The sequence below is a fragment of the Ips typographus genome, linkage group LG10 (genome assembly GCF_016097725.1).
Source record: "Ips typographus isolate SLU linkage group LG10, UJ_Ityp_2.0, whole genome shotgun sequence".
NCBI lineage: Eukaryota > Metazoa > Arthropoda > Insecta > Coleoptera > Curculionidae > Ips > Ips typographus.
Window position 1 is genome coordinate 5,209,489 of NC_138431.1, and position 24,870 is coordinate 5,234,358.

A 24,870-nucleotide genomic window follows, 5' to 3' on the forward strand; every position below is an offset into this window, starting at 1 on the left:
ATTGAAATTCACTCATGTCTTAGATTAGTTCTAAAGGTTTTCATTGATATTTCGCTGTTGCCAGCTTGAGCGTTCCAAATACCCGGTGATTTAAAAAGTTTTGGTTAAGCCAGACGTAGTGTAAAGTTCTGGTATAGGGAGCATTTTTAGAAAACTATTTTTGTTTTTTGTTAGGGATAGATGCATTCGGCAACATGACATCAGTGTGTTTTTAAGGTTAGTAAAGGACAGAAACATATTAGTTGACAATTGACATTGACAGTGCTTCAGTGTCAATGGAACTGTTTGAAGTCACGACATGACAGATTGGATATAGCCATTATGATAATTTCTCCACGAGAGGGCGTTTTGCATGGCACACTAGATATGTTTTGCTAGGCCGGTTACATTTGGTTTACATAAAACAATAAAAACTCTAGAATAGCTTACTCCCTAATTTGACAAGTTACGTCAAAATGTCATAGAAAACAAAGGATAGAGCAGATTTCAAGCTTTCCAAAAATATCCCCACATGAGTTGATTGATTACACCGTTTGGACACTAGAGGGCGCCAAAGTTCCTTCACTATAAAATGTGAAATGTTTTATTGTTTTTCTATATTTTGTTAATATCAGATTTTAATAAAAAAAAAGGTGTGTACTATAGTAAATAAGTACTAAGTCGTACCATAATGCTTTGACTAACGCAAATTCAATAATACTATAGATAACAGTAACACCACAACATACTACCTATTTGTAATGCTATTTTATACTGTATAGGTAATAAGTTATTTAAAAGTAATTCAACAATACTCACTTGAGAAATATTTTCATGGCGGAAGTTTAAAAACTAGGTCATTTCCAACAAGATTTTCATGAGCTTTAAATAAGTTGGGGTTTTTTTCGGGATTAGGAAACTTAGGAAACCTGCTGCTTGGATCATAATCTGACACCCTCATATCACTAACAAAACTCACGAACAACACAAATATGCAACTTTAACTTTACTTTTAATACGTTTCAGCACTTTAGTGAACGATATTGGATATTCAAATATTTAATTCAAAAGTGACGACAACAATGACAATTAGGAAATTAGTCGTCTTCTTTCGGATCTAAACGCGATATGATCCAAAAGGTCACGCGGCGTGCGTATAATTTTGTAATCATGGGATCACGTGATTTTTAGAAAAAAATAAAGTGGCTCCCTCCGGCGGTGGATTATAACGAAATAAATTTTGTGTTTTCATGACCTCCTATTTAAAATGGAGATCTAGATTTATAATGTTTTCTATGGTTGAGAATGAGGTTAAGCTAGTAAAAAGCAAAATAAGCGCCGTGTGCCGAAATAAGTGTCGATTTTACTTTATTTGAATTGTGCAGGCTGGTGTTGGTAGTGATTGTGAGGTGCTTTCCAGTGCTCCTTGTTCCGTTAAGTATATACAGTTCAAATCTAGTTTAAATGTTCCAGTGCTAGGCAAAGAAGAACAGTTGAAAAGCTATACACCTCGGAGTAGTCTGTTCCTAAACTTTTAATCACTGGAAAGCACCTCTTGACTGTGTGCGTTATTTTCTTGATGGTAAACCTGCAAAGTAAGGTAAGCAACAAGCAACCTTCTCTATGTCATACAAACATTGATCAGTCGCTAAACTAGCCGCTGTTTGCCCTCACTGTACTGTTTAGACATTTTCAGTTGCCAAAAACATCAAAATATATGAAAAACACAAATACAACTCATACAAAATTTTAACATAATCCTTAAATCTTGTGTTGTAAAGTGGTGAGTCACTGTTTTGTCAGTTCTTTGAAGAATTTTACCGCTAGATGGCGTCAGCTCCACGCATATTGATTGAAGAGCCATCTATTGGCTGCTAAGGGAATTGTGGTGGGAAATTTAAACGGTTCTCTTTATACTTATTATTATTATTATTATTAAATAAAGCATTTTTTAAGAGAATACAGGTTGATCTTGATGTATGACATGACAGTATTATTTAACAAGTACTAATTTACAACTAATAGCCAAGGAACGAATTTACGTACAAACCATCAATTTAAAAGCAACATGATTGTGATCCTAATGGATATTTTGTATGGAATGACTGCAAAAATAACTCCACCATTTACCTGTAGGGAAATTGCTGAAAATGACCCTTTTAATGTCCCTCTGGGTGTAATATCCGGAAACGCACAAAAAAACGAGTCTTTTTACGACTGCTTTTTTGGTAACTTTTGCACAGGTTTATGTTTATTTTGATAAATTGCCCAAAGTTTGGTTCGAGGCTGATTTAAAGCTTCAGGAACTAAAACGTTTTCTTTGTTTTTCGCTCATTCTACACAATTTCAAAAGAGTCATAACTCCAGGAAGTTCGTTATCAATTTACATATCCGGGTCTGGTTATGGTAATATTTACACATGCCAGTTAATTATAACCGAGAGTCACGTAAATCATTAATTAACACATACACCAGTAAGTTGGTAGAGTTGGAACTTGTGAATTGCCTTTATTGCCACTTTCAAGTCGCTTAAGCTACTTCTTAGATAAGTTCGAAGATTCAGAGACAACTTGAAAAGTTCTCCATAATCCTTCACGTGTCGTAAGAAACCAAAGTTACTACTTAACCTAGAATAGTAAAGTGTGTAAACACCTTTTGGATCAATGTCTGGCAGAATATTCAAACAATTCTAAGCCTATTGTGCTTTTTGGTCTATTTTATCGGTATGACCTACATTGGGATTTTGCTTGGATTCAGAACGTGACGAAAAGCAAACAAATCACCAATTTAGATTGCACACTGAACATAAATCGCACTCAAAACGTACCTGCGTTTAGACACATGTATGCAGATAGTTTACTGTGTAAACAAAAGCCAGAATTTCATTTCCTAATGCGTTCAAATATAAATAACCCCTCTGTGAGTGCAAAACTAATTTAGCGCATTAGCTAATTAAGACAGGAGGTGTAAAAAGAGTCTTTAAAATACAGGTTGGTAACTTAATTAAGGTTTAATTTGAGTCTATGTCATCATAACCAAAAAAGAAAACTTTTGGAAAAGCAGCTTCATTTGTCCTTTCTATAAAATTGTTCTGTTTAGTGATATACAGAAAAGTTATTTGATAAATTTTGATTAAAATTTAACATTCTTGATTATTCAGGAGTATTAAACGCACTCAACTGACGTCGCAAAGCACCATTAAGCAAATGTGGCCTTTTGTTCGCAGGCAAAACGCTAATTAAAATCTATAGTCTCGTTTCCGCTCATTTCGCTTTAAAAGCCAGATTGTAACCAAATTATGCCTCAATCAACCAAACTTTTCCCCTCGTTCGGTTGTTCAGAATTGAACTGTTCTAGATCAGCTGTCAGTCGTTCCTGATTAAACAAATCTCGTAAGAATGTCACGTGATTAGGAATCTAACCTGGAAATGGGTGCCTTATTATTCAGTGTCAACCCCTGCAATCACGTCTTAAGCCTCCCCTTAACCTCCCGGGAGCTCCCATATAATTCAATGTGCCCTACCTCCAAGTGAGACTAATTTATTGAATATCACAGTTAGTGGTGAGTCCCTTGAGGTGCTTAATTACATGTCATCAATAATTTGGAACATAACATTTCCTAGTGTTTTCTATTATTTCTTTCACTTTTTTCAACAAAAGGTTTCAATCTGTTTAGTTAGACCAAACTCTGACACCAGACTGTACACCAAAAGCTGCCAAGGTGATTTTGAAGCACACCACTGGAAAGAGGGAAAAAAAAGGATATTTTTGAGTGGCTTACCGTTGCTGTAGCTCAAAAAATGGCCCAACTATAGACGATCAAAGTTTTTAGGCAAGAAAATGGTGTTTTTGGAACTCAAAATGGATTTTCTGGAATATCTCCCAAACTAGTAATTGGACGAAAAAAGTGCTAAGAAGGAAAATTGCGTAAGAAAGGTTAAAGAAACTAAATCCTGACTTTAAACTGACAAATTCCCCCTGAAACTGCATACAGGGCTACCAAACTCTAACAATCTTCACAATTTTGACTCACACCCTGTACACCTAAATCCACCAAGATGATTTTGAAGCACACTACTGGAAAGTTGAGAAAAAGCAGAGTATTTTGAGTGGCTTACCAATGCTGTAGCTCAAAAAATAGCCCAACTATAGACAATCAAAGTTTTTAGGCAAAAAAATGGTTTCTGGTCCCCAAAATGGATTTTCTGGAATATCTCCCAAACTAGTAGATGGACGAAAAAAGTGCTAAGAAGGAAAATTGCGTAAGAAAGGTTATGTAAACTGAATCCGGACTTTGAACTGACAAATTCCCTCTGAAACTGCATACAGGGCGACCAAACTCTAACAATCTTCACAATTTTGACTCACCCTGTACACCTAAATTCTTCAAGATGATTTTGAAGCACATCACTGGAAAATTGACAAAAAGCAGAGTATTTTGAGTGGCTTACCAACGCTGTAGCTCAAAAAATAGCCCAACTATAGACAGTCAAAGTTTTTAGGCAAAAATATGGTGTTTCTGGTCCCCAAAATGGATTTTCTAGAATATCTCCCAAACTAGTAATTGGACGAAAAAAGTGCTAAGAAGGAAAATTGCGTAAGAAAGGTTAAAGAAACTAAATTCTGACTTTAAACTGACAAATTCCCCCTGAAACTGCATACAGGGCTACCAAACTCTAACAATCTTCACAATTTTGACTCACACCCTGTACACCTAAATCCACCAAGATGATTTTGAAGCACACTACTGGAAAGTTGAGAAAAAGCAGAGTATTTTGAGTGGCTTACCAATGCTGTAGCTCAAAAAATAGCCCAACTATAGACAATCAAAGTTTTTAGGCAAAAAAATGGTTTCTGGTCCCCAAAATGGATTTTCTGGAATATCTCCCAAACTAGTAGATGGACGAAAAAAGTGCTAAGAAGGAAAATTGCGTAAGAAAGGTTATGTAAACTGAATCCGGACTTTGAACTGACAAATTCCCTCTGAAACTGCATACAGGGCGACCAAACTCTAACAATCTTCACAATTTTGACTCACCCTGTACACCTAAATTCTTCAAGATGATTTTGAAGCACACTACTGGAAAGTGGAGAAAAAGCAGAGTATTTTGAGTGGCTTACCAACGCTGTAGCTCAAAAAATAGCCCAACTATAGACAGTCAAAGTTTTTAGGTAAGAAAATGGTGTTTCTGGTCTTGGAAATGGAAAATGGATTTTCTGGAATATCTCCCAAACTAGTAAAGATAAGTGTAAAGGAGGAAAATTGCTTAGAAAAGGTAAAAAAAACTGAATCCGCACTGCATAGAGGGTGACACAAATTTTTGACTCACCCTGTACACCAAAGTTAGATTAGTAAATAGCTGGAAATTCAGTTTTTTTTTCTCTAGCAAAAACTAATACCAGAAATCAATTTGAGTCAAAATTAACTTGATTTATATGCATTTCAGATTGAATCTGTTAAACAACAACCTTACAAGCTTTAAGATGATTTACACAACATTTTGGATCAAAAAACTACACATCAATTTCAGACGTGGTAAATCTAGTTAATAGTTCTTTGATAGACTCAAACTAATACTATTTACTGAATGCTATTTAACCTAGAATTAAGTTCGTTTACACTTGTAACTGAATAAAACTTGACGGATAAAGCCAACTGTAACATCATTCAAAATTAGGACAAGTTTGACTTGGTTTACAACGTTAATTCCGCAAGAGTTTTGTAACAAACTAGGTCAATTTTGCTGCTGTGACGTAATCCTAATTTTGTTGGTACGAATTTTGAAAAATAGGCTAGTAAACCGCAGGCACAAACACGTTCAGAAGCAACCAAAGTAAATGCCTATAAACCCAGCTTAATATCTAAACCGTAAATCCACTTGGCGGCCATATTTATCTTTTCTGTTTTGAGCTTCTTTACTTTCTTAGGTTACTGGCAAATAGAAGCTTTTTTCAATTATTCACAAAGAGATTTGTGTTGATTGGCTGGAATCTTGTAATTTTTCTAGAAAATCACCACAGACTTAATTTTCAATCTTTGTCTTTATTTCAGATTAACCATTGTCACAATTTCTAATACAAACTTCAAAACTGAACCATCTGTTTCCCCGACACTAATTAAAATGGTCGTTTTATTGAAGAGTCAAATTTAATTTTAAATTGGCAAAGTTATCTTTTCAAGTTGGCCCGGGAAAATAAAAATAAGAGAGAACGCTTTTCCCTTGGATACCTGTAGCTGGGGCAAAGCTCGGGAGATAATGAAAGAGTGGAAATATTCAGGAATCGATAGAAAGTTGGCTAAATCCGATTCGATTCAACGTTCCAATTCACATCAGATTTTTTCGTAAGGAAATATTATTATAAGTGCTTAAAGGAAAATAAATGACCTGGAGAAATTTCTTGCACCACACGTAAATAACCCTAATATTTCAGAAGGTTTTATTCTCATTCTGTCATGCTGAGAGTAGTAATTCCGAATTAAAATTTGCTTGTTCATTAATTTTCCTTCTCGTAATAGGATTATATTCGTAACATTTTTCGTGGAGAGAGTTATTCCAGGAGGGAGATAATTTTCACAGCGTGACTTCCCTAGTCGACGTTAAGAATTCCCGGATTTCCTCGGGAAAGACAAATTGTCATTGAGCATACTGCTAATTAGCGCAATCTTTTGGGCTTTTACTATAACAAAACAGCAGGTCAAACATGTGTGTTTCTGTCATATGTAGAGCGACGTGGGTGAGGAATTTTCAAACTTAATTACAATCAACGCTTATTGAAATCGTGAAAGGTCTTAATCCTTTTGGCAAACCAGGGTCTCCGACCGAAACTAAGTGAAACACCGAATTGATATCCAAGTTGTGTATTTTGGGTGTCTGCCCATTGATTTAATTACTGTCCGGGACCTTTATTGTGTTTTGGAGGTCGAAGGGTTAAATTCGTTACTCTAGAAGAGGTCAGTTTAGTATAGTTAATGCCACTAAGTAACTAACTTTTTAAAATTGTTAAAATGCTGAAGAAAATGTTATTGAACAATTATCGATGCAAAACCCAGACAAGCGTTAAATCTCCCATCTTTGAGTTTAACGACTTTGTTACCAGCTTGCTAGGTTGGCAACATTTTACGATTTCTCGTAATAAACACTTCCGATCTGTAGCGCAATAAAAATATCGGCTACGAGATGTCAATGCCGGAAGTTTTCTAGTTGGTTGCCTGTTGATTAACAATCAGGAAAAAAAAATTCAAGACCTACAAATTGGTATATTGAACCACCCTGTAACTGTCAAAATAACAGAGTTATGCGCTGTTACAGTGAAAACTGTCAAAATCAAACTTTACAACAAACAACTCTGTTTTAACATTAAATAACTCAGTTATTCGACGTTTCAGGAAAAAACACTATACAGGGTGGTCAAAAGACAATTTCAAGGCCTACAAATTGGTATATTGAACCATCCTGTAACTGTTAAAATAACAGAGTTATGGGCTGTCACAGTGAAAACTGTCAAAATCAAACTTTACAACAAGCAACTCTGTTTTAATAATAAATAACTCAGTTATTCGACGTTTCAGGAAAAAACACTATACAGGGTGGTCAAAAGACAATTTCAAGGCCTACAGATTGGTATATTGAACCACTTTATAGTTGTCAAAATAATCGAATTATTGACAATACAATGGACTGGTTTACAATAGTGATTCAATGAATTTGTAACATCCTTGTAACTGTCTACTTTATTCCTAGATAATCCATCAGAGATACAGGGTGTCCCAAATTTGAACAACAAACCAAACTTAAAATTTTTTATTCGATTTTTGGAATCTAGGTCAAATTCTAGGCCTGCTTGATGTACAATATTTGTGTCGATATTAGATTGTTTTTGCTCTAGCAGCCTTTATTTGACCACTCTCCTCGAAAGCAGAAATTCTCAATATGAGCGAAATTTTGGTGCACTTTTCCAGAAAATCGTTCATAACTCGCTTATTTGAAACACCCTGTACAAAACCACCGTAGAACAAAAGAAAGCTAATGAATGGAGATATCACGTGACGTTGAGCGGACACGGCTGAGTTACCCCGTTTAGCCGCTAGAGGGCGTCAAAGTTGACTCTCGTTTTTTACAGTTTTTGCTCAATATCTCAGGAACGTTTCAGGTTAAAGGTCTGAAATTTTTAACACAAAGCCCCTCGATGGGATACAACTTTTACCGTCTACACACTTTTTTGGTACCAGGCACCGTTTTACCTTAAAAAATTAAAAACTAGAATTGTCAAGAATTTTCAAGGGTGATACCTTCTGATTTTTTTCATAAAATTTTTTATTTTCAAAATTAACCTCAACTTCTTAAATACCTTCCGGTTAATAGTACAAAAATTACGTAACGTGTCATTTGTCAAAATGTCATTTTGCAAGGGTGCCACGCCCTAAAGTGTCAAAATTGACATCATTTCCAGGTCATCTCCGAAACGGTGCCAGTTAGAGCAAAATGGACGTGAGATTTGTGTTCTCCAGGTTCAAATTAGTTCAAAAAATCAGTTTGATTGAGAAAAATTCAAAATGGCCGCCGTTAGTATAGTGGGGCCAAAAAATCCCTAATTCAGATTAAATTTTGGTGCACTTTTCCAGAAAATCGTCCACAACTCGTTTATTTGAAACACCCTGTATAAAACCACCGTATAACAAAAGAAAGCTAATAAACGGGGCTATCACGTGACGTTGAGCAGGCACGGATAAGTTGCCCCGTTGAGCCGCTAGAGGGCGTCAAAGTTAGTCTACGAGAATCAGACTAGTTATGCAGCCCATCATACATACCGGTGTAGCAAGGGTTGACAGAGTGGACATTGACGTGACTGACGTTACAATACAAGGTTGCCAGATTAGGGAATTTTCTTCAAATAATAGAAGATTTTTTTTTCTATAGGGTATTTTTTAGATATCATTTTTTGAGAAACTGGGGATTTTTGACAGAAACCACCTCTTTTGGGATAGTTATTCAAAATCTGTAGTAGAAGAGATTATACTAAAATTTTGTATTTAACTTTGGCGTGCACAACAGTTTTCTCTGTATTAGTCTAGTTCCTCCATAAAAACCCTGTTTTGTCAAAAGAAAGCAAAACTTTTGGGCTACATTGTCACGTTGAAACGAACCTCAACAAGTTTTACTGACACCTTCAATAAATCAATTTTTCGTACATTTTTAAACTTATTTCCATCTTTTTCGTGCACATTCTAATGGTTCCCATTTTCACTCTTTGTAACTGAATGCTGAGTTTACCCTTCCAGTGATTTTGGGATGAGATAATTGACGGTTAATGTCACTTCCCCATCCTCCCCGTTAATGTGTATACGTTGTATCGATCAGTGAACCAATTAAGTGTGATCGGACGGTTATAAATTCCCTGCTAATGAATATCTCTCAGCGCCCAAGTCCCGTATCGATATAATATTTCATTCCCGTAGTTCATTAAGGTGTGTTTCGTTGATCTGGCGGTAAATTTACTTTAGCCCTGGTTAAACCAACCCCTTTTATATGGAAATGTGTGCAATAATTCAAAAAACAGTTTTCTAATTAAGATTCCTCCAGTCACTTCATTATCGAGTTGATTTTTAAACATATAAATGAATAATTATGTTATTATTATCAAATCGTTCCCATATAATTCATAAACAGTATTTATACGAAAAAACAGGCTTTATCAGATTGTTTCATTCCATTTATGGACAGAGAGTATGCGTGGGCATATTACCGCTCATAAATTATTGAACATCAGCATAAAATATTAAATTAATTTGGCGAAACCCTCTCAATGTCGTTTGTATAGTCATTTATTACATTGCAATATCCTGGTTGGTGCTTTTTTTCTATGAAGAAGTATTTACCAGACTATAATGCTAATGTTAAATCCACTGAGTTGGTTTTTTTGTCCACCCTGTAGAAAAAAAATGTCTCTAGTGTCATTAAAAACTCATTTGAGTGTAATAATCATCTAAATATTGACGTACCAAACTAATTGAATTATAATACAGTGTGTCCGGGAAATTATTGGTTAATATATTGGCTGTGTCTGATATATTACAAGTACTCCTTATCCTGGACACACTGTATATTGAAACTTATTATTTATAGGAAAAATTAATACTAATTTGTCAACCGTGTCATTTCGAATGTCCAGATTAATAGATCGATTTAGAAATTTATGTATCCTCCGGATATTCCTAGTATTTTTGAATTTCCAGCTGAAATCCATTATTACTGATCTAAATAGCAAACACAGGACGAAAATGTTCCTGCATTGGTTCAAATTACATTTTCAGGCAGGGTGAACAACAAATCGAAAATCCAGTCCGACAATATTCACCGTAATGCGACTAATTTAATTATCGATGTTTGCATTCGAATTATTCCTCACCCAAAATTTCGGCATTATTATGGTAAATTATTGTAGTTGGCAACAATCCTACAGAACAAAACAATACAGACTGAATCTATACATTCTGTTGGGCATGCCCGACTGAAATAACATCCCTATCCCACTTAGAACTTGTTTTTGGTTTTGCTCAGTTTCTAAACTGATTTTACTTGTTACATCTTTATAATACACAGGCGAGAAACTAATGAATTTAGGACGGTTACTGGAAACGAAAGCAGCGTCTATTTGGTTTATGGACTTAGCAGTTTACAAACTAACTCGTTTTAGAGAAAAGTTAAATTGCTGTATTTGTCAAGTTTTCCCGTTTGCCGCAAGATCTAGTCGTTCCATTGTGCTTGTATAAGTTCAGAAAAACGATTTATTTTTGAAGAATAAACTAAAGTGAACGGAAGAAGGCAAATCCATGTTATTTGAAAAGTATCCACTCTAATTATTACACACTTATCAGGCATAATAACAGTTTAATGCTAAGTCTCAGCAAAGAGTACATTTTATTATGAAGGCATCCATGATGACGTAACTGTCAATCTCACTGGTTGCCTAATCTATGGAGTTACGTCATCATGGATGCCTTCATAATAAAATGTATTCTTTGATGAACTCAGCACAGAGGATATAACTTGTGAGAGGCCATTATAGTTGACCAATTGACCAAACCTAAGATCAATAAAGAGCATGGGTAATGTAAAATTTCCGGAAAATAAATTTATGGACATTTTTCCAGAAAATTTTCAGTTATTTTCCGGAAAAATTGGAAAATATGGAAATTCAAAAATAATTCGTTTTTTTACATTTTTGTACTATTAACTTGAAAGTATTTAGGCAGTTGAGGTTAATTTTGAAAATAACAAATTTTCTGAAAATCAGTTTTAGTTTTTAATTTTTCAAGGTAAAACGGTGCGTGGTACCACAAAAGTGTGTAGACGGTAAAAGTTGCATCCCATTGAGGTGCATTTGTGGTAAAATTTCAGACCTTTAACCTGAAACGTTCTTGAGATATTGAGCAAAAACTGCAAAAAACGAGAGTCAACTTTGACGCCCTCTAGCGGCTAAACGGGGCAACTTATCCGTGCCTGCTCAACGTCACGTGATAGCCCCGTTTATTAGCTTTCTTTTGTTGTACGGTGGTTTTATACAGGGTGTTTCAAATAAACGAGTTATGGACGAATTTCTGGAAAAGTGCACCAAAATTTCGCTCAAATTGGGAATTTCTGCTTTCGAGGAGGGTGGTCAAAGTAAGGCTGCTAGAGCAAAAACAATTGAATATCAAACACTTTACATCAAGTAGGTCTAGAATTTGACGTAGATTCCAAAAATTGAATAAAAAATTATAAGTTTGGTTTGTTGCTCAAATTTGGGACACCCTGTATACTGATGGATTATCTAGCAAATATCTACAAGATTCATATTTGGTATTTTTTTTTAAATGAAAACAAGTTACAAGGAAGTTAAAAATTCAATGAATCACCCTGTAAACTTGTATTGTCAATAACTCGGTTATTTTAACAACTATAGGGTGGTTCAATATACCAGTTTGTAGCCCTTGAAATTCTCTTTTGACCACCCTGTATAGTGTTTTCACCTAAAACGTCGAATAACTGAGTTATTTACTATTTTAACTGAGTTGTTTGTTGTAAAGTTTGATTTTGACAGTTTTTACTGTGACAGCTCATAACTCTGTTATTTTGACAGTTACAGGATGGTTCAATATACCAATTTGTAGCCCTTGAAATTGTCTTTTAATCCCCCTGTATATCACATGTAGTAGAAATGTCACGCTACCGAAAGATTGAAGCTTTTATACCGGGAATGTGTTGTCCAGAAGGAAGAACATACAGAATGTTTTTAAAAATTCATATTATTTTGAAAAGTGTTTTTGTTAAATATACAACAATTTTCAGAAAGTTTCCTGTAATTTTTCGGAAAAAATTGAAAACTCTGAAAATTCGAAAATAATTTTTTAATTAATTGTACAAGAATCCCAATCCAAATAAAGTTTAATGTATTTTTAATCATTAAATTTAGTTGTCTTAAATTATCTCATTAAAATACATTGACAAGTTTCACAGTTATTTTCCCTATCAAGGAAAATTTGAAGTAGTTTTCCGGTAAATTTCCAAAAATTGAAATTTTCCGACTAGAAAATTACCTCTTTTACATCTCTGATCTCAGCACAGAGGATATAGATTGTGATTGGTCAAAAACCAACAACAATGACCAATCACAAGCTATATCCTCTGTCAATCACACTGGTTGCATATGTCCTATCTGTGGAGGAATAAAATTCTATTTTTAAGTACCCCTTTCAAGATTTACTGTAACAACTTCTGCAAGCTTTATGAAAATGTATACTTCATATTTCAATAAAAGAATCTAAGAAAACTTTTCACAATTGGCTCTGTCAGTTATATCGGACATGACTGGAGCCTTTGTGTTTCCAGGGCTATTCCGTAATTTTCAATAGCGAAAACGGAAGCTGCCTTTTATATTACGAAGAGGATGGATAAAGTAAAAATGTTTGATTTCGATGTGGTGCACTATTCTTCAGTACTTCATTGATTTCTAATTAAGCCTCAAAAGGGTGAAATCATTCAGTATTCATAGCGTGAATGGAAATAGATTGAATTATGAAGTTTCCCAATTAGGTGTTTCCCCCGCCAAGGCGCAAAATCGATACGGCAAAGTTCAATTACAAAGATTAATCGTCAAACTTCAGTTTCAAGAGTTAAGAAGTCCTATCGATCATTCAGATTCACAGATTATAAAATATGCCGTTTTCTATATTAGTTTTAATAGGTGCATGTTGCTATAGACTCGAGATTAAAGACGATTAAAACAAATTGGCGTGACAGTACTAAAAACCTCCGTTGTTTAATCAGCTTCATGGTCACGCAATAACGAAATGTGCAACTGGATATTCTTTCAAGACATGCAACCCACATTAATGGTAATAACCGTATTTAGAGCAAAAAACGGGCTACTTTTACATCAAAACTCATCCGACGTTGAAAATCGTCTGTCATATTCATGCTGGCCAGCTTTTTAAGTCCAGGAAATGAGATTCAATAATATCGAGATGAGAAGAGAACTTTCAGCCCGGAAGTCCTCGCTGAATTCAGATAAAAAAGTTAATTTTTTGGAGTCTCCAGCGTTTCATTTAAAATCAGGTTGGTTCACCTTTGTTGAAGCTTTTATAGACTTTTTGGAGTCTTTTGAGAGCTTCTAGACTGTTCTAAAACCTTTTAGAAGCTTCTAGACTGTTTTAGAAGGCTTTAAAAGCATTTTCTACAGAGTGTTTTGAAAGCTTCTGAAACCTTTTCAGTCTGGCTTTGGACAGTTTCATTTAATGGAAATTCACTTGTTTTGATCTGATTTACTTCAATCTACCTGGAAAAGTCACCAAATGAATAGTCTGTCAAAACAAGTATTCAAGAAGCATAATGTAAATCTATTTTAGTTCAGTTGGATTGATTGAATTTCAGTGGAAATGTAATGGAAATTTACTTGTTTTGACTAGAAATTGGAAGCTTTTAAACTGCTCTAGAAACGTACGGTAGCTTTTAGACTGTTTTGAATTCTTTTGAGAGCTTCTGGACTAGTTGAATATCATTTTGAACCTTTTTAGACTGTTCTAGGCTGTTTCAGGAGCACTTGGAAGCTTTTGAAATCTTTTTAGACTTCATCAATTGTTGGAAACTGCTCTAGAAACATACGGAAGCATTTAGACTGTTCTAAACGCTTTTAGACTTTTTTCTTCTTTTTTTCTACACTGCTTCTAAAACTTCTCTGACTCTTAATATTAGTTAACGCTATTATCAGTGCAAACAAGTCCTCAATATAGCAAGAGTCATTATTACCATTTAGAATTACCCCAAGAGATGTCAAACTGAAATTTGCTGTTCTTAAGCATTTTATTAGGTTTTGGTTTAATAGGGTTCCAAGTTTACCTATATTAACTTTCAGTAAAGTTTAAGCATAATTTAGAATCCAAAAAAATCTTAAAAGAAGAAGAAAGAAGTTTATTTCACTTAAATTTGTCATGTGGCTGATTTTTGAGAAATAAAACCATAAACAGCGCTGTCATTACAATTACCTTTTTCGGTAGCCATCATTCCATACAAAAAAAGTCAATAGTCAACCAAAACCCGTTTCACTGTTTCTGCATCGAACGCAGCCATCATCAGACATTTTTCCAGTGCATCGTAAAAACACTTTCCGGACAAAAATCTGTCCTGGAAACGATCCCAAAAATCATCCGAGCCGAAAATTAAATATTTACAGAAACGCGCCCGAAACCAAAAATTTTCCGAAATTTTGAAAGTCCGCCGCTAAAAAGGAATTTTATGTGAACGCGTCAGAACTCCGGACTCCGGTGTAACAAGTAGGTAGACCCCATGGCTGGCCGGGAAAATAGGTGCGCACGCAACGGGGATCGAACCCGGAGCCTCCCCGAACCAAAGGGTGCGAGGGGGGCAGGGCTGGAAAAGCGCTGAAGGGGAGAGGAAAACGGGGCTCCCCCATGTATATACACTTGTTGGGCGCGGAAAATTATTTGCGATATCTCTGCGGGCCCTTCGTGTATTGTGGCACTCGTTAATTGGAACGAAGTGACAGTTCTTGGGTTTAATTGTGGAACATTTCTCAAAAACGCCTCGTTATTAAGCTCAAAGGTAACCCTTAAGTCCCTTTAAAGTATTAACTTAATTATTATAAACATCCAGTTTTCCGGGGGTAGTTACAAATTATTAGGAAACTCTTAGCCTCAATCAGTCTGTATAATCAGTGAATACGTTTTCATAGAGAGTAACGCCATAACTTCAATTCTCCTGTAACAGGTGATGAAATAAGACAAGATGTCGGTTATTTTTCTGGTGTAAATAAGATCGCTTTTTGCTTATAACAAGCAAAATTTGTTTAAACCATAATGACTGTATTAATCGTAGATCAAACCTGGCAATAGAAAGAGTATAAGGGATGACGTTCGCGTTGTTTGCATGCAAACAACTAAAATTTAATTTCGAAGAACGCAGACGACACACAAGTAAACTAATGCCCGTCCGGGTCCGTATTGTGCCACGGCAAACAATTTAAAAGGATTAACAATCGCGTCTCTATCCATCCGTGGCCCTCTGCCCTTAATATTCCCCCGTTTCCTTTTTTTGTTTGTTCTAGTTCCCTTCTCGTCAGTTTGAATCTCGATTCTTGTTATCAAACGAAGGCTCACACACCAAAAACAGATTCAACAGTTCTAAAGAAGGAGAATAAAAAAGCAAAACTGCTGAATCTTTATCTGCTATTTGAGTAACCTTATTCCTAAAACTGAGAAAGCCTTTGATAGTGCTTTACTCACTAAGTAAATCTAGTCTAGCTCTGTTAAGCACTTTATTGCATTTCAATAAATATTTGATGTTAAATTGCAGTGGATTTCACAGTAAAACATTTTAAACTCCCGAACAAACACAACATACTTAGGGAGACGATAGAGGCAACATGTGTGGCCTCTTTAGAGGAAATTCATCTTTAAAATATATTATGCAATCCGAGCTTCGGGGGTTATTACATTTTATGGTAAGGTAATATTCTGGATGCACACGCGATATTACATATTAGAATGGCTCGTGCAGGAATGCAACTTGTTTTCATATCCAAATGCGGATAATAGAATGCAAACAACCTAAATTCTCGCGATTCTCTTTGCGTATTTTTACTTAATGATCCGATTGAATTATCTTGGAAAATTGCTGGGATTTTCATAAAGTAAATTCACTGGGTAGTACAGTAAGGTGATTGAGCAATGTAGATATAATTCAGAAGTGTCACAAAAATTCTGTCTACACCCCAATACACCTATTGAGGTTATTTTCTGGCAGTTCACATAGTAAAATAGCCTGTACATTAAACAGAATGTACACCAAATGCAGTGGATATCCTCAGTAGCTTTAAAAAAAAAACTGGTTGAATTTCTTTATTATTGCCTTAGAGGCTTTTTGGTATCAGCTACTCACTTACAATATCCTTTTAAAATATTTACATAAAACGTCACGTGATATTAGTAGGCCTGGGTCGCAATATAAGTTTCCCTGTGTCATCACAGGACATATTAAAGTCCCTAAGGACTTCTCGTGCTCTCGACGTAATTATCGATCCTGCTATCACCCTCTTGTGGACCCCAAGGAGCAGAATTATTACTGTACAAATTTCAAACTTTGCTTTAGGCAGGCTTTCGCCAGTGGGAAACTTACCTAGAATGATAGTAGATAAGATGAAAAAGGGGTGGTTAGTTAATGATTGTGATAGAGACACGACTCGTGTTTCTGGGTCAAAAATCCATTGGCTGCCGCTCGTCGTCACGCATATCGATACTACCGCCAGAACAACTAAGAAAAAAGTTAAATAACAGATATGGAAGATTTTTTTACATGTCTTTGAGGCCTGTTTACAATCTTGTATTGTTGGTTAATAAATGAACTGAAGAAACAAAAAAAATAATACTCACTTCTCCACCGAGTAGTCGAAGGGTGTAAGCAGGCGATAACTTCAGTGAGTCGCCGTTCAAAAGCCTTTAAATCTGCAACCAAATCTATCTTATAGGTTATGAAATTAAGTGTCTGTGGAAAATACGATTTTACCTTCGCAAGCCGTTTGTTCTAGAGACATTATAGCTTTGTTTCAGTGTGTTATTTAAAAAAATACCTTAAACCACTGAAACTAGAGCATTAAATTATTAAATTTTGTTTTTACAAAAAAAACAAACAGACAAAAACTCTAACCTAACTCTGTCACTGTCAAGTGTCAAATTTGTCGCGGCGCTTCCTACGCCCAACGCAGTAACGGTAATGATCACATGCCGGTTTGTTTTCAACGAATAACACAGTCACGTGGTTGTGGTGTCTAATTTAATGTCAGTTGTCATTGAGGTTAATTTTCAATACTGTTTTCATTTTCATCAACAAGAACACAACAAAAAACTTAAACATTACTTTTTAACTTCTCAAAAAGAAAACAAATCATTCAGTCAATTTAAACGTGATGGCGTCTTCGTTAGAAAACTTAGAGGCACAACTGGAAATGTTTATAGAAAACGTGCGGCAAATTCATATTATAGTGAGCGACTTTCAGCCCCAAAGTCAAAACGTCCTCAACCAGAAGCTGTAAGTACCCAAATAAACCCTGACTAATCGTTTTGACTTGACTAAACTACATTGTAGACAAACCATGGTCCATGGGCTACAGGAGGTAGATAAACTAAAGTCACAAGTTCAAGATGTGCATGTTCCTTTGGAAGTGTTTGAGTAAGTCATTGATACTTTAAAAGTTGTGTTCACTGTTAATTTTTGGGGTGATTTAGTTATATTGACCAAGGACGCAACCCACAGTTATACACTAAGGACTGTATAGAAAAAGCCTTAGCCAAAAATGAACAAGTAAAAGGTAAAATTGATGCTTACAGGAAGTTCAAAGCCAATATGCTGCTGGAGCTAAGTAGGAACTTTCCTAATGAGCTCAGTAAATATCGGGCATTGCGTGGGGATGAATAAATTTTATTTATTCTATATGTGTTGGAATTAAAATATAAAGTTAAGATTAAAAAATTGTATTTGTGTTGTAAGTTACAAAACTGTCTTACACCCTAAAATAACCTTAAAACTCCTGGTTTCCCCAACGAATCTGTAATAAACATATACAATATTACACTCAAAAGATAGGGTTTATAAGTGAAACTTACATCAGACTTAGCCTTTAACTTCCTGTCAATTAACCCACACAGTGTCTCCGATCGCACTGAAAGAGAATCAATTTTTTCTATAAGCTGTTGGTAAGGGCTTAAAGGTTGGGCCCCCATTACCACATGACCCAACTTTGAGTCTATTTTTGCATCAAGCCTACACAGAAAATAATAATTAAAACTAGATAATCAACAGGGTTTTACAAATACCGGGCGTTTCTGATTAAATTAACAATCCAACATTCAGCCTCATCAGGATTCATGTTCAGTTTCTCAGCAAGCATACCAATACTGATGCATTGATGAATACGGCAGAAAGTTTCAAAAATCATCAATCTAGCATTCTCAACAAATTCTTCCAGGCAGGAAATCAAGAAAAAGTCATTGTAGAGCACTGCAAAAACATTAAGTCAGCAACAATTAAATGATTCAAGTTACCAAGCAACTCTTGCCTGTTTGACAGTCCTGCAACTTCTGTCTAGCACCGTCAAAGTCAAAATTGACATACAAATGCTCCAGAAACTCTGTGATAGGATCACGGTAAGTGTAACTTTCTTGTTGAATTACTTTAACTAAATCTTTAAGTGCTGACCTGTAATGCTTCAACTTTAGTAATAATTTTTCACAAATTTCACATACAAACAAACCTTCTACCCCTGTTAATAATTACAGCAGTAGCTAAATAACGCAGTATGTGTGGACACATAGTCTGTATAGCATTCAGATAATGGGGTTTATAGAGAAACATTTCAATAATCAATTCTCTACCCATGGCATGATTGAAGAATACAAATAATGACCAGTGAATTAACCAAGTTCTTTGCTGAAGTAGCTGTAGACTGTTGCCTACTTTAATTTAAAAAAAAATACATTAAACTACTAAACTAGCAGTCATACTCAGAATTTTTGTATAATACCTCCAAACTGGTTGGAACTGTTGTCAATATGCTCCCTTAACTTATTCAAGTCCTCCAAAGCTGAATCCCAGTTTTGTACCAAGATTTCTGAAGCAAATTTACCCCAAAGTGCACTCAAGTAGTTTTTATCACTTGGAGGCAGGACCAGAACACAAAAATACAGGTATGAAGTGGAGACTGAATAGTTACCACACTCATATCTGTATTTGGCCAATGCGTGCAAGGAATTAACCATATCCATATCAAACTACAAACAGTCATAGTTAAAATGAGATGCAAATGAAAGCAACAGTAGTCACCAACCTTAACCTCCTTCTCTAAGTAAGTAATTAAAGTTTTGGAGTCCCTCATATTCTCCATATTCTTCATTACCTCCTCGTTACCCATTATGTGCAATATGGGTTCAACTTCCTGCTGCAGCTCTTGCAATTGAGCCACAACATGTTGCCTGCGTTGTTTCAGATCTTCAGGCACTTCATCTCTAGGGTACAGTTGTTTTCTGATGTCGATCGCATAATCGATCATGTTGGTTTTGCTCAAAATTTCCAATTTGGCTTTTAGAACCTCAGTTTCGTCATAAATCTTCCAAAAGAGCAGTTTTTAAACAATATGGGTTAACCTCAAAAAGCGGTTGCTTACCTCTTTAGCCGAGAGAAATTCCAATAACGGGAACACCAAATGTCGATCTAGATATTGTCCAATTTTTGATGTTAAATCGTATTTAGCCATAATTGCTGTTTATTTTAAAAATAAATATTAATTAAACATTAATTTAAAACCACAATCTGCACAAGCACAAGGTTTGCCCCTATGCTGATACAGGAAAAGGGAATGACATTTTTGACAACCGGCAGTCTATAGTGTCAATTGTCATCACTTAAAATATAGAACTAATAGAAGAAGAATTGGAATTTTTTTATTAAATAAATCAGACTAATTAATAATAAGAAATAATACTTATGTAACAAGAAAATGTGTAAAAGATTATACAACACAAAAACCATGGCATAACAACATAATAAAGCTAATTTTTGTTCACTGGGAATGGGGCCCCTGACCAATATACTTGTCAATAGGTTCATACTTCCAAGCCGTGTCTTCTAAGTACTGTAGCTCCTTGCGAAGTTCTCTCATCCTATTTTGGTGCAATTCCTGCTCAATCGTCTCCTGACTGGTTTGAACCAGCATCAATAGCTCCGCATTTTTGTAAGCCGGCAAGGTTGCTAGTGATTTATCTTCTTCAGAGTCGTTTTTCATTGGTTCCGCTGGAGACAATTGGATACTTTTGGAGACGTTCAAATTGGACATTATAAATAAAAAAAAACAACTTTATTTTATTTGTCTTTGTTATGTTATAAGTAAAGTATAAATATTAAACCAGCAAAATATAACCTCAAATCCTTAAGTCTTAAGTTGGTTTGTTATTTGTTACATGTCACGTGCTGGATTTCCCAACAGTCTAAGGTATAACCACGTGACTAGTTTAGTCTAGAGAGTGTGTCGTTTCATTGGCTTTTAAAATTGTGTTATTAGCCAATCGAACTGCTCTAAATTCAGTGACGTCAGAACGTTTTAACAGATGACTCTGGTTGTAGACAGAGGGGGAAAAGTACTTTAAACAACAATAAAAAGTTAAACAAAAATATAATTGTTAAGGCAAATTTCTCTATTTCGATTTCAGTACCCAAAGTGTTGTGCAACAAGTAGCTTATTTCCGTGTTGCATTTGTGTCATGAAACACGTGAACATTCCATTCTATGTGATATAAATCATACTTTAGTATTACATACAACTGTTATAATGGAAATTAAACCAGTGGAGGACCCCATACAAAATCGAATACTATTAGAAGAGACCTTTTATGTGTTGTCAAAGAAAAGTAGTACTTTCAGAGTGAGACTGACTCCTAAAGGGTTACATTTAATCAAAGAGAGCAGCGACAATTACAAAGAACAAGTGATTCACCTTAAAGATATTATAGGATGTCAGTGTTTAAGGAGCAGAAAGAAACATCGGGACTGCACCTGCCAGTCTCTGCCCAGATCTGATAGTTTACAAGTGGTTGAAGACAACTCTGCAGACCTGGATGATTCAGATACCAGTGCCTATCTATACATTTATGCTTATGTTGTGCAAGGGTCTAAAGAATCAAACCGAAAAAGGGAGAGAACCATCATAACTTTGAGATTCAGGTCTTTTGATAAGTATGAGGATAATTATAAGGAAGCTCAAAGATGGAGGTGTGCCATTAAAAAAATGTTGCGTGAGGAAACTGTGAGCAGCTCAATGGTGATTGATTACACATCAGTCAGTCGCCTTAAAGAGAACAGAAGATTGCTCATTCTGTGTAATCCTAAAAGTGGGGCTGGGAAAGGCAGACAAATATTTCAGCAAAAAGTGGCTCCAATTTTAAATGAGGCTGAAATTCCTTATGATCTGTACATGACAAAGCATTATAATTTTGCTAGAGATTTTGTAAGGGGTAACAATTTGTTTCAATGGACTGGTGTTATTGGGGTAAGTATAGCTACTGAAGGTCAGTGAGGCTTAGAAATCCATTTGATTTTTGTATTAGTACAGAAATATTTGAAGGACAATCTTCTCTTATCTGGTATTATCCCCTTAGATACATTGTCACTTATCTTTATTATTAAGTATATCCATTACTTAATTGAAATTTCATTGTCTTATCATATTTACTGTAATGCCAAATTTGTGTTCTTTGGTGTATTGACTGACTGAATCCAAGGGTGCCTTTAGAACTATTTTTTTCCTAGGTTGGGGGTGATGGCATAATATTTGAAATTATAAATGGAATCTTTGAACGTCCCGATTGGTCGGACGTACTAAAATCCATCCCGATTGGCGTAATTCCGGGTGGTTCGGGTAATGGATTGGCCCGCAGTATCGCCCATTATTGCGACGAACCTTATATGCCTGCGCCGACGCTGCCATCGGCTTTGGCCGCCGTCAAGGGGCACCAGGAACCAATGGACCTCGTTCGTGTGGAGACCGTGTCTCAGATTGTTTTTTCGTTCCTGTCGGTCGGATGGGGGTTGTTGTCCGATATCGATATTGAGAGTGAAAGGTTTGTTTCATGTTTATAAATTGATTTCGTTGTTCTGGGTGATTTAACTCTAGAACGGGGGAAAAAAGAGGCATTTAGGACTGTTGTTTTATCCCTACTGTTTAGTAGATTAGGTATTAACATTTCTGAAATGCAAATTTAGATTAAAGCCTCGTTTTCACACTGTATGAGCAAGCCAGGGTTGCCAGATCTGTTGACTTCATTTCTTCAGTCCAATTAAAAAAATACCCAAAACTCCCACCGATTTTGAAGGTATAATGCGTTCCTCATAAACTGCCCCAAATGGGATGGTTTCGAGTAGTAAGTTTCAGACCTAAAATCTCCATGAAATAATATCCCCATAGAAAATCCTTTATTTTGGCAACCCTGAGATGCGGTAATGACGTAATTTGACATAATTTAACCGTCAAATTAACGTCATTGTGACTTAACACTCATGGTGGATGAAGACGAGTGCACAGAAAATTGCAAAATTTTGACAATTTACAGGTTAAGAGTATTGGGAGGTACCAGATTTACAATTTGGTCAGTGGCGCGCTTAATCGGACTGCGATCGTACAAAGGCAAGCTGTGGTACCTTCCTAGTACCACGAGGACTCACGATACGAATGGCGTGTTTAAAAGTCCGGTCAATAGGGGGAGCAACTTGGATTTACCTTCCGAGTTTAATTTAGAAACGGCAGAAGGTATGATAATTTAGTTTAGTTAATTTTGATTTGCATTGCCCTCTGTTGTCATTTTTTGGTGTTTATCTCCTTGTTGTGACTGTTTTGGTTCTATTTAGGCAGGCCGAGGGTAGATTCATGGTATAGTGCGCGTTCTAGGCGTAGTGCGTATTTTTCTACTGGTGGCAGTTCATATCAGTCGACCGCTGATAGTGGATTAGGTAATTTTCATGCTTTCGCTTTTAATGTCACGTCACAGCTTCAGTTATATTAATTATTTAAAAATAAACTTGACAAGTGCTTGGGAAAGATAAACTTTACCAATTTGTTCATAAGCAGGTGATAGTGCCGACTCGCAGGGCCGTAATCGAAGAATGTACGGCCCCGCCCCTCAATTACCCAGTCTTACCGCCTCTTTACCACCCGGTTGGGAGTGTATCGACGGCAGATTTGTTATGGTAAACGGACATTGTACAGTGTCACAGTTGGTTGAAATAAATTGTTTAGGTTCACGCTTCGTATCAAAGCCATTTGGGCGAGGATTGTCTGTTTGCCCCCGATGCTCGATTGAACGACGGACTGATTTGGTTGCTTATAGTTAAACATGGCGCCACCAGGTCACAGTTACTCCATTTTCTTCTAGGTAGACTATAATACTGCTGCTTTAGCTGTCAGATTGTAAAAAGGGTCGATTTTTGTTAGGTTTAAGCACCGGCGCGCACGCTACTTCCGGCCTCAAAGATTCCACCAATCATATCGAATTGATGGCGGTCAAAGCGTTTCGGATAGAGCCGGACATGACTCAAGCTGGGTCAGTTTGTGTTTTTTCAATTTTTGAAACAATGTTTGATCAATCTACGCAGGTATATGACTGTGGACGGGGAACATGTGGAGTATGGGACGATTCAAGCGGAAATATTCCCGGGATTGAGCAGTATTATGGTTCCCTGATCCGAGCATTGTGGTACCTACGGTAACCGTCGTAAACACAATAGTTTAAGGAGAAAATCTAAGGTTGTGATTTTGTCTACTTTGGAGCCGCTTTTGATACGATTTGATAGTTTTTAATCCTCCGCTTAAGTACTTATTCAAAGGTTTCTATAGTAGGAATTTAAACAAAAGTCCTAGTCTTCGCATATTATACGCTTATAGTATGGTACTACATTTTAAGGGTGTCAGCAATAATTACTCGGAACAATCATATCATTAGCATTACTGAAATCCCAAGGTAAACATGACATTTTTTACAGAATTTATTACTTTTTCAGATATTTTATTATGCTCAGTAAATTACTACCATTGTCATAACAATTAGGCATTTATAGTTTTTTAAGGAAAAATGTGTGATTTTACTACCAAACATCAAAACTTTTATTATCCTTAAAATCACATATAATGAGTGTTTAAGCTCTCTTTCAGTTTTTAAAATCAAAAAGTTTTTGTAAAGGCTGTGATCAATCAAATGACAAATATTTTTAAGAAAGAGGTGAAAAGTTACGGTCCCATTTATTTACCGCTCTATGGTGCAAACATAGTGAAACGTCACAATGACGTAACTTGACAGTTAATCAAATTATGGTTTTGTCGAATTACGTCATTGTGACGACACACTCCCTCTGTTTGCTCCATGAAGCTTGAAAATAAATGCGTTCTTAGTGAAAATGATCACTTTCACACATTTTGTTTGCTTTTCTAGTAAAAGTCGCCTTCAAAGCAATAAGGAAATACCTCAAAAACCTTGCAGCTGTTGGTATTTTATCAAAAATTGCCACCGCATTTAAGTCCAAAAGTATTTTTGTCTAGTGCTTTAGGATATAAGTGGTTAAAGTCAATTTTATCTATTATAGTATAGTTTAATTAGGCCTGTACAGTTTTTTCTTGTTACTCTATAGTTGATTATATAGCAATGTTATAATAAAACACTTCTTAAAAATACTACACACTGATTTTGACATATTTGACAGTTTTTCACGCTGTAGATGAGACGTATTTTGGATTCAGTGTTTACAAATCTGTCTCATTTACATTAAATTCTTACAATCAAAAAAATGCAGACTCGCATTTTTG

General features: G+C 35.7%; 6 protein-coding genes and 1 long non-coding RNA gene across 19 annotated transcripts in view; 3 read left to right on the forward strand and 4 right to left on the reverse strand.

The window, feature by feature from the left end:
• Fife (regulating synaptic membrane exocytosis protein fife) overlaps positions 1-14,970 on the reverse strand; it is an 80,417-nt gene extending 65,447 nt beyond the window's left edge. The window contains exon 1 of one of the 2 annotated variants that reach the window (XM_081987987.1): positions 14,501-14,970. The gene's annotated coding sequence lies outside the window, so the exon portion shown is untranslated. Of the gene's footprint in view, positions 1-798; positions 1,029-14,500 lie in introns of those variants that run through there. The other variant, XM_081987988.1, reaches the window with a different exon arrangement.
• Positions 1,241-6,375, forward strand: LOC145734836 (uncharacterized). Of its 7 annotated transcripts, none has more exons than XR_014179512.1 (7): positions 1,241-1,579; positions 3,656-3,915; positions 4,149-4,241; positions 4,309-4,576; positions 4,644-4,911; positions 4,979-5,151; positions 5,427-6,013. It is a non-coding gene; the product is annotated as an uncharacterized LOC145734836 (long non-coding RNA). The 7 variants fall into 7 exon arrangements; XR_014179513.1 differs by having other exon boundaries at positions 3,656-3,906; positions 3,974-4,250; positions 4,482-4,576; XR_014179510.1 differs by having other exon boundaries at positions 3,656-3,906; positions 3,974-4,241.
• Positions 14,971-16,358: 1,388 nt separating the features above from the next.
• On the reverse strand, positions 16,359-17,196 carry Cnep1r2 (CTD nuclear envelope phosphatase 1 regulatory subunit 2). 2 transcript variants are annotated; one of them, XM_081988048.1, is made up of 4 exons: positions 17,037-17,196; positions 16,904-16,975; positions 16,650-16,784; positions 16,359-16,595 (listed from the first exon to the last, which is right to left on the reverse strand). In XM_081988048.1, the coding sequence occupies exons 1-4, from the start codon at positions 17,062-17,064 to the stop codon at positions 16,447-16,449; spliced, it is 384 nt and encodes a 127-aa protein (XP_081844174.1). In that variant the 5' UTR covers positions 17,065-17,196; the 3' UTR covers positions 16,359-16,446. The 2 variants fall into 2 exon arrangements, with proteins under 2 accessions (XP_081844174.1, XP_081844173.1); XM_081988047.1 differs by having other exon boundaries at positions 16,904-16,987; positions 17,037-17,193.
• A 137-nt stretch (positions 17,197-17,333) lies between these two features.
• MED10 (mediator complex subunit 10) lies at positions 17,334-18,002 on the forward strand. The gene is made up of 3 exons (XM_081988046.1): positions 17,334-17,558; positions 17,616-17,699; positions 17,756-18,002. Exons 1-3 carry the CDS (start codon positions 17,437-17,439, stop codon positions 17,943-17,945), a joined length of 396 nt encoding a protein of 131 aa, XP_081844172.1. The 5' UTR covers positions 17,334-17,436; the 3' UTR covers positions 17,946-18,002.
• eIF3e (eukaryotic translation initiation factor 3 subunit e) lies at positions 17,986-19,887 on the reverse strand. Of its 2 annotated transcripts, none has more exons than XM_081988018.1 (8): positions 19,690-19,887; positions 19,354-19,632; positions 19,051-19,297; positions 18,781-18,979; positions 18,586-18,725; positions 18,344-18,527; positions 18,134-18,290; positions 17,986-18,075 (listed from the first exon to the last, which is right to left on the reverse strand). In XM_081988018.1, exons 1-8 carry the CDS (start codon positions 19,777-19,779, stop codon positions 18,049-18,051), a joined length of 1,323 nt encoding a protein of 440 aa, XP_081844144.1. In that variant the 5' UTR covers positions 19,780-19,887; the 3' UTR covers positions 17,986-18,048. The 2 variants fall into 2 exon arrangements, with proteins under 2 accessions (XP_081844144.1, XP_081844143.1); XM_081988017.1 differs by having other exon boundaries at positions 18,781-18,982.
• A 63-nt stretch (positions 19,888-19,950) lies between these two features.
• On the reverse strand, positions 19,951-20,442 carry LOC145734576 (uncharacterized). Its single transcript, XM_081988052.1, has one exon. The coding sequence runs from the start codon at positions 20,356-20,358 to the stop codon at positions 20,086-20,088; it is 273 nt and encodes a 90-aa protein (XP_081844178.1). The 5' UTR covers positions 20,359-20,442; the 3' UTR covers positions 19,951-20,085.
• Positions 20,443-20,629: 187 nt separating this feature from the next.
• LOC145734544 (sphingosine kinase 1-like) lies at positions 20,630-24,741 on the forward strand. 4 transcript variants are annotated; one of them, XM_081988004.1, is made up of 8 exons: positions 20,630-21,567; positions 21,828-22,138; positions 22,628-22,824; positions 22,923-23,024; positions 23,140-23,261; positions 23,311-23,446; positions 23,506-23,614; positions 23,667-24,741. In XM_081988004.1, exons 1-8 carry the CDS (start codon positions 20,851-20,853, stop codon positions 23,752-23,754), a joined length of 1,782 nt encoding a protein of 593 aa, XP_081844130.1. In that variant the 5' UTR covers positions 20,630-20,850; the 3' UTR covers positions 23,755-24,741. The 4 variants fall into 4 exon arrangements, with proteins under 4 accessions (XP_081844130.1, XP_081844131.1, XP_081844132.1 ...); XM_081988005.1 differs by having other exon boundaries at positions 23,143-23,261; XM_081988006.1 differs by lacking the exon at positions 22,923-23,024.
• The last annotated feature ends 129 nt before the right edge of the window (positions 24,742-24,870 follow it).